The 9125-nt window shown below is 40.4% G+C and overlaps 1 protein-coding gene and 1 non-coding gene across 2 annotated transcripts; both read left to right on the top strand.

Annotated features, from left to right (window-relative positions):
• Positions 1-1052: 1052 nt before the first annotated feature.
• Positions 1053-1159, top strand: LOC121229852 (small nucleolar RNA R71). Its single transcript, XR_005927807.1, has one exon. It is a non-coding gene; the product is annotated as a small nucleolar RNA R71 (small nucleolar RNA).
• A 4249-nt stretch (positions 1160-5408) lies between these two features.
• LOC107961013 (uncharacterized) lies at positions 5409-6430 on the top strand. The gene is made up of 3 exons (XM_016897257.1): positions 5409-5649; positions 5902-6144; positions 6240-6430. Exons 1-3 carry the CDS (start codon positions 5409-5411, stop codon positions 6428-6430), a joined length of 675 nt encoding a protein of 224 aa, XP_016752746.1.
• The last annotated feature ends 2695 nt before the right edge of the window (positions 6431-9125 follow it).

Below are 9125 nucleotides of genomic sequence, written 5' to 3'. Positions count from 1 at the left end.
CATGCCTTATTAAGTTCCACCGTAGATAAGTCTTCAAACTTCCTTTTGTTTGTTAGAAGCTCCTTTAAAAATTTTGCATATGTAGGCATCTGCGGTATAGCTTCAACAAAGGGTAAGTTAATATGCAGTTGTTTAAAAAGTTCAAGAAATTTACCGAATTGTGCATCCATGCAATCTTTCTTCAACTTTGCTGGATATGAGATTGGTGGTTTATATTCCTTTGGTATTGGATTGTCATTGTTTTCGGATTTTTCCTCCTCTCCTTTGTCTCTTTCAGCTTCTTGTGGTGGCTTCTTTTCAGATCCAGCTAACACCTTCCCACTCCTTAGTGTAACTGCTTTTACATGCTCTTTTGGATTGGGTTCGGTGTTACTAGGTAAACTTCCTGGTGGTCTTTCTGAAATCATCTTAGCCAGCTGCCCAATTTGATTCTCGAGTCCTTGGATTGATGCAGTTTCAGTGTTCTGAAAACGGGTTTCCGCTACTAAAATAAATTTTTACATCATCTCCTCAAGGTTCCGCTTTTTCTATTGCTGGTAAAGTTGTTGCTGGAAACTTGGAGGATGTTGTGGTCTCTAATTTCCTTGGCCTTCCCATGAGAAATTTGGTGGTTCCTCCAACCTGCATTGTAAGTGTTATTGTAAGGAGTATTTTGAGGTCGAAGATTATTACCCATAAAGTTTAGTTGCTCGTATTCTATGTTGTGGCCATAAGGTAGGTATTCTGAATTGCTCGTTCCACCTCCATTTGTATTGCATTGCATTACTGGGTGAACCTGTGAAGAGCTAAGTAAACCATCAATTTTTTTATTCAAACGTTCTACCTGATTAGAGAGCATCCTGACCGAATCAGCGTTAAAAATGCCGGCTTCTTTCGTTGGCTTTGTCCTCATGACTTGCCACTGATAATTATTCAGTGACATCTCCTCTATAAATTCATAAGCCTCCTCAGGTGTCTTATTATTGATAGTCCCACCAGTAGCTGCGTCAATCATCTGTCTAGTTGAAGGATTCAGGCTATTGTGAAATGATTGAACCTGCAACCATAAGGGTAGCCCATGGAGAGGGCACCTTCACAAGAAATCCTTGTATCTTTCCCATGCATCATAGAGTGTTTTTAGATCCATCTGCACAAAAGAAGAGATGTCATTCCTTAATTTAGCCATTTTAACTGGTAGAAAATATTTAAGTAAAAACTTTTCTGTCATTTGCTCCCAGTAGTGATCGACCTTCATGGTAAAAACTTAGTTTTGCGACCTTATTCCTCTTCGGTTTCTGCGAGCTGTGCGATCGATCTCACTATCAAAAAGTAATGATCCCGACTGGTTTCTTCTAGTCATACACTATAAAAACCTACCAGAAGCGAATAAACGAAAAATTAGAAAAGAAAATAAAAATTTTAATTGCAATAAAATTAAAATGGCTAAAGTAATAAAAATCGAGTGTTCCTAATATCTTAGTTCCCCGACAACGGCGCCAAAAACTTGATGTGAACAAATCGTGATAAGTGCAATAAGTTTTATAATTTATGAATGTTCATTCTTGAAAACTAACTATTATCACGACAAAGGCAAGTGCACCTTTTCGAACAGTAGTATAGTTTATGGAAAGACCGGGGTGTCAAACCCAAAGGAACTAAAAGTACTAGTATTAACTTTCTTTTTATTATCTAGCTTAAAAGTAAAAGGGTAAGTTTTTATCTAGACTAATTACTAAACTAAGAATGCATAGAAAGTAAATTGGGGAAATAACTTTTGGGAAAACTAAATGATTTGTACAATACCTAAGGAAAATTCCACCCAGGCTTCACTTGTTATTTGACCCTGAATCAGACGATTTATTCATTTGACTTGATCTTTAGAAATCCCTAATTTATATTATTATCTCTCTTGAGTCTAACAACGTTTAACCCCAGGTTGATTAATTGAAATCTCTTTCTGATTAACACCCTAGTGTTGCATTAACTAAATTTATGGGTTCCCTTATTAGGTTTCACCCTAATCCAGAAAAATCTTGTCATCCTATCTCTAGGCGTGCAATCAACTCCACTTAATTATGTTAGATCTACTATTAGAAAAGGACTTTTACTCCTCTGAATAAGCACATCAATACTTGAATTAATATCCTGGAATATTAAAGCAAGAATTAAGAACTCATAATTAAGAACAAGTCAAATATTTATCATATAATTTAGATAATAATAACAAGATCCATCTTAGGTTTCATTCCCCTTAGGTATTTAGGGGGTTTAGCTCATATTTATAAAAGAAAACATCTCAAAAGAATAATGATAACAAAACATAAAGAAAACCCAAGAACCCTTGAAGGGAATTGAAGGGAGATCTTCAGTCTTGAAGGTGAATTTGACTTATGAGATGGATCAATCGGCTTTCTTCGTGTAATTCCTTACCTCCTACTCCGTGTGTCCCCTCTAATCCTCCTCTAGTATGTTTAAATAGGCTTTAGAATGCCTAAAAGCCCTCAAGAGTGGCCTTTTCCTAATAGAACTAAACTTGGGCTCGACAGGGACATGCTCGTGTGACACGCCCGTGTTCGATTGCTTCGAACCGTGTTTGAGTCTGTTGAATGGACATGGGTGTGTGAACTACCCATGTGAGTCGTGCTCGATTCTACTAAAAGGACATGGGCGTTTAGTCTACCCGTGTAAGGAAGTCTAGGCCGTGTTGATTTCACATATTAGTCTATTTTCTCCATTTTCGGCTCGTTTCTTGCTCTTTTTACTCTCCTATGCTCACCTAAGTATAAAACATGAAATTAAAGGATTAGGAGCATCCAATTCACCAAATCTAAGGACAAATAATCCATAAATGTGCTAAGCATGGGATAAAAATGTGTATAAATTGCGGTTTATCAAGCTCCATAGAGGGAGAGGGATTTTTTTGCGTTAGTCGAGAAGGCGAAGATCGCCGAGGAGGTTAAGTACACTGAGCGGAAAAATCGAGAGAAAGGAAGGAAAAAGAGAGAATCGGAGCCCTCGAGTTCTAGATGAGCCTCAGAAAAAGGCCAAGACTGACGGGCCAGTGAGAGTTGGGCCTCCTGTTGCACCTACTGGGGTGGCGCTTTGTGGGCACTGTGGTAGATGCCATCTGGGCGAGTGTTGGAGGAGTACTAGAGCATGTTTGAGGTGTGGGTCGACTGAGTACCATGTTAAAGACTGTCCATTGAGACCTGATCAGATGCAAGCTCCGGTTATTGGGACTCCACAACCATCTAGAGGCCGAGGTCAAGCCAAGGGTGGTAACAGCATGGACCGAGGACAGAGAGCACCAGGCAGATGTGCTAGATCGATTGAGGCGAGGTAGACTACTTTGGTCTATGCTGCTCGTTTGGAGAGTTCGATCTGGTTCTTAGAATGGACTGACTGGTTAAGTGCCGACTGAGTTTGGATTGTGCAATGAGAAGGGCTATCTTATGGACAAAGGAGGACAGCGAGGTAGTCATAATTGGGGAACGACGTGACTATCCGACTAATGTGATCTCTGCGTTGGCGGCAAAAAAGTTAGTGAGGAAAGGGTGTGAGGCATTCTCGGCCTATGTTAGTATTTCTAATTCTAAGGACTCTTCGATTAAGGACATCAGAACAGTGAAAGACTTTCCAGATGTGTTTCCTGAGGAGCTACAAAGGTTGCCTCCGAGCTGAGAGGTAGAGTTTGGGATGGAGTTGGTTCTTGGTACAGCTCCGGTGTCTATCGCCCCTTACGGAATGGCACTGAAAGAGCTTACGAAACTTAAGGCTCAAATTTAGGAGCTGTTATATCGTGAGTTTATTCGTCCCAGTGTGTCTCCGTGGGGAGCACCTGTTCTGTTTGTAAAAAAAAGAAAGATTGTACGATGAGGATATGCATTGATTACTGATAGCTGAACAAGCTAACGGTTAAGAACAAGTACCCACTTCCAAGGATAGACGACTTATTCGATCAATTCAGAGGGGCTTTTGTGTTTTCTAATATCGACCTATGATCGAGATATCATCAGTTGAGAGTAAAGGAGGTTGACGTGTAGAAGACGACGTTTAGGACTCGATATGGACATTATGAGTTCCTAGTTATGCCCTTTGGTTTGACTAATACACCAGCAGCATTTATGGACTTGATGAATCGAGTGTTCCAGCCCTATCTAGATCAATTTGTGATGGTATTCATTGACGAAATCTTGGTATAGTCTAAGTCTGAGGACGAGCACGATGAGCATCTCAGAGTGGTTCTACAAACTCTTAGGGAGAAATAATTATTTGCGAAATTTAGTAAGTGTGAATTCTGGCTCCAAGAAGTGACCTTTTTGGGACATGTGGTTTCAGCTGAGGGGACTCATGTTGATCCTCGTAAGATTGAGGATGTGTCGAGTTGGAAACAGCCGAAGAATGTGTTTGAAATCTGCAGCTTTTGGGGGCTGGCAGGATATTATCAACGTTTCGTAGAAGGGTTCTCCTTGAGCACAGCTCCGTTGACTAAGCTTTACGTAAGAGAGTTTTTTTCGCTTGGACTGATGCACAGCAGAAGAGCTTTGATAAGCTTAAGATTGTTTTAACTCAGGCTCCTATTTTGATATAGCCTGAGCCCAGTAAGGACTTCGTGGTATACGGTGATACATCGCATGTGGGTCTGGGTTGTCTTCTGATACAAGACGAGAATGTAGTTGCTCATGCATCTCGACAGATCAAGACTCATGAGGCTAACTATCTGACGCACGATTTGGATATGGCGGCACTAGTCTTCGCTCTGAAGATCTGGAGGAATTATCTGTACTGTTAGAAGTGTATCATCTACACTGATCACAAGAGCCTCAAATATCTCCTCACCTAGAAGGAGTTGAATCTTAGGCAGTGTAGGTGGGTTGAGCTGCTTAAAGATTATGACTGCACCATTGAGTACCATCTAGGCAAGGCCAATGTGGTGGCCGACGCATTGAGCTATAGGGCTATAACTAATCTGAGAGCGATGTTCACTCGACTTAGTCTATTCGACGATGGGAGTCTATGGGAAGAACTTCAAGTGAAACCATATGGATTGATAAGATCAAAGATAAACAATTTGGGAATAAGTATCTTGAGTTACATTTTCGACTGGTTGAGAGGGGTACTACTACTGATTTTGGGATTAATAGTGATGGCGTATTATGTTTCTGTGGTCGGATTTACATGCCGAATAACGAGGATTTAAGGCAGTCGATTCTGAGGGAAGCGTATAGTAGTCCCTATGCTGTGCAGCCCGGTGGGAACAAGATGTACCGTGATCTGTGAGAGTTATATTGGTGGCCAGGGTTGAAGCATGAGGTTACTGACTTCGTTGCATGCTATTTGACTTGTCAGCAAGTTAAGGCTGAACATTAGTTACCTTTGGGTTTGCTACAGCCAGTTAAGATCCAATGTGAAAATGGAAGCGAGTAACGATGAACTTTATTAGTGGGTTGCATCTAACACCCATTAAGAAAGATTCTGTATTGATCATCGTGGACCGATTGACCAAGTCTACTTACTTCATTTCGGTCAGGACAAACTTCTCTCTCCAAAAACTGGCTAAGTTCTATATTTCTGAAATAGTGAGGTTGCATCGGGTACCTATCACGATCATCTCCGATAGGGATCCTCATTTCACGTCTCAGTTCTGGAAGAAACTACATGAGCCTCTAGGTTTGAGGTTAGACTTTAGTACTGCTTTCCATCCGTAGACAAATGGTTAGTCGGAGAGGGTGATTCAGATGTTGAAGGACATGTTGAGGGGCTATATTATTGATTTCTGAGGCTGTTGGAAGGAGTACTTGCCATTAGCAGAGTTCATTTACAATAATAGTTAGCAGTCCAGTATACATATGGCACCTTATGAGGCGCTATATTGTCGTAAGTGTCGTACTTCCTTATGCTGGACTGAGTTGGGTGAGCGAGGTATTCTGGGTCCGGGGTTGGTTTCTGAGACTGAGGATAATGTCTGTTTGGTTCGAGATCGACTAAAAGCGGCTTCTGATAGGCAGAAGTCATATGCAAATTTGAAATGTCGAGATATAGAGTATTCTGTGGAAGACTTCGTGTTTCTGAAGCTCTCGTCTTGGAAGAAGGTTTTGAGGTTTGATCGCAATGGCAAGCTCTTGCCTTTCCATATTTTGAAACGAGTGGAACAACCGCCTACCAGTTCGAGCTACCTCCAGAGTTGGATCAGATTCATGATGTTTTCCATGTCTCGATGTTGAGGTGCTACCGCTCTGATCCAACGCATATTGTTCCAGTGGAGGAGGTCAAGGTTCAGCCAGACCTGGCCTTCGAGGAGGAGCCGGTGCAGATATTGGACGGCGACGTAAAGGTCCTAAGAAGGAGGTCTATCCCACTGGTTAAGGTTTTATGGCTTGATCATAGCTTTGAGGAGGCCACGTTGGAGCCTGAGAATACGATGCATCAGCTGTATTCTCATCTATTCTGATCAGGTAAAATTTTGAGGCCGAAATTTTCTTTTAGGGGGTAGAGTTGTAACGCCCCAAAATTTATATTTTTGATTCTATTAAAATGTGACACAACTATGTATCTACTTTAGTGGTTAAGTGTTCTGGGTGTGTGTGGGAAGTCTTGGTTTCAAGCTTTAACTTGAGCAAAATTTTAAATGTTAGTAGGTTAATATCAGAATGGGCCTGCTGGTCTGGTGCCTAAGTGGAGTAGCAAGTATGTTGAAGATCCTGTGTTCAATTCCTTGTTTCGGCTTTATTTTCTAGCGGTTATAGGGAGGAGTTTGAGTGGCGTTAGAATTCTGAGTAGTGGGGAGTTTGTAGAAAAAATTAAGGGATTGTGGTTAATGGGAGTTATCAGAATATTTTTCTGATTATTTTTTTTTGGAAAAATATGGCACCTTCTCTACTTTCTTCCAAAATAATTTTTGATTCCCCTTTCTCCCTGCCGAACTTTCAACTTGTTCACATCTGTTCTCTTCAACTTCTTTCCTATTTCAGGTCTGTTCTGCTTCTGTCTGGGTCAACGACTATTTTGTGTATTCGGTAAGTTTTGGTCTTTGATTTTTTAGACTGTTCTTTTGTGTATTATTTTAAAAAGGGTTTCGGCTGGCTTGTAGGTATTAACCGAGGGGTTGGTGATCGTTCCTCAACAGTTTAAGAGGGTAGGACTTCGGTTGTTCTAAGGAGGGTAAGTGATTGTCGACCAATTGATAAAAATCTCAATGGGATTCGTTTTAATTGAATTTTTAGGCTATTAATCCGTGCTTCATGGTCAATCTTAGGTTTCAGAGTGCTCGGGGACTATATTCGCATCAAACAAAACTAGGTGTGTACACGAAAACACAGAAAATGAGAATCGACGAAAGTTTAAAGTGATTCTATTGATGCCACACGGCTGTGTGATAGGTCGTGTGGTAGGCCTTGTGCAAGGCTATGAGCCACAACAGGACTATGTAATCGACGAGCCAAGCCGTTTGTAGGTGGCACAGTCGTGCGATGGTCAGGTAAGGCCATGTACGACACATGGGCTCGACCTATTGGGCTGTGTATGACACACGGGCTCAACCTATTGGGCCGTGTGGGCCACATGGGTGAACCATACGGACGTGTGGAATTTTAGACCAGGCCGTGTGATCTACACGACCAAGGCTAATTTGGGACATGTGGGCCCACACGGGCAGGCCACATGGGCATGTGAGCCCTTTTTTTGTAATATTCTGAAAGGTTGCACGGGTCTTCCAAGTCGACCGTGACCTACTGTAGGGTCGATAAGCATTACTTAGACCCGATCTAATTATTGGATGTAAGCATTAAGCAGGTTACCCTTAGCATGTGTATTTGAACGATTGTATGATCTGATAGATTGCATATCAGCATGTCATATTTGTATGATGCATTGCATCGGGGTTAGGTTGATGTGTTGGAGGAAGTATTCTGAAAGGCTCCTAAGCTTGATATCTGGTAGCTCAACTGCAAATATCTAATTATGTGCCGCATTTCAGTACAACGTGGTGTGTAGGGATGGCTGGGTCGATTTTATCCCCACATGGTGTGTAAGGTTGGACGGAGTTGGTGTGTTGAGGCTGGTGGGTAGGATTCTGATTGATTGTATCTGCATACTATATCTGATTTGGGCAAAGGCCCTAATATAATTCTGAGACTGTATCTGAATAGGCTAAGGCCTAGATTGATTCTGTAATGGGCTCAGGCCCGCACTGTTTATGACTGTATTATGTCATATTTTTGTATGTATGTTTTCTGTGGGGATTACACACTGAGTTTACAAAAAATCACCCTTTTCTATTTAACTTGTACAGGTAATCCTCAGTCTTGATGGATCGGTGTAGCGGAAGACTCGATGGTGGTCACACATACAATTTTAGACTAATTTTTCATTTACTTCTAGTTTTTATTACTTATTTGGGGTTTTTGAGGTAATTTTGGACTTGGACTGTTTGTTTTTAATCCTGGACTTTACACGGTTTTATGATTATTTAAATTGCAACTCATCAAAACTCGGTTTTTCCTAAAATAGAATTTTTTTAAGCTTCTGCGTAAAGGAGATATGTTTTAACGCAAATCAATGAGAACATGTTTTCCCGAACTAAGTAAAAGATAATATCTGGAATGATTTTAATTTACCAATGCATTTTTCAAGAACACTCTCATGTGACATCGCTAGATTCACCCATAACGTCCAGGCTGGGTTAAGGTGTTACATGCAGTTTGTTCCTAAACAATGTGAGATTACTTACTCTTATACCAACATCTTTTCCCATATTTGGTGTTATGAATAAAGGGAGAGAAAAGTGAAGATGTGTGTGTGTGAGATATTATTAAATACTCATTCAATTGAATTTAATTTTTTAATATTATTAAAAATATCATGTATCAACTCTTAATTAGTTTAAAGAATTTTTCTAGCAAATATAATAGCATAGGCCATAATAGTTATGAAATTATAGTTTAGATAATTTTTTGACAAAAAAAATTTAAATATCTAACCAAAAAATATATAATTTGAAGGTTCCTTTGTAACACCCCAAACCCGGCCTAGACATTATGGCCAAATTCGAAGATGTCACAATGAATGGGTTTTGAAAATGGAGTTGTTGCGTTAAATCATCTTTATTAACTCATATTCTTTTATAACCATTGCTGAAAAACATTAGA

This window comes from Gossypium hirsutum, chromosome A05 (assembly GCF_007990345.1).
Source record: "Gossypium hirsutum isolate 1008001.06 chromosome A05, Gossypium_hirsutum_v2.1, whole genome shotgun sequence".
Lineage (NCBI taxonomy): Eukaryota > Viridiplantae > Streptophyta > Magnoliopsida > Malvales > Malvaceae > Gossypium > Gossypium hirsutum.
This window is presented reverse-complemented; position numbering and strand designations above follow the sequence as displayed.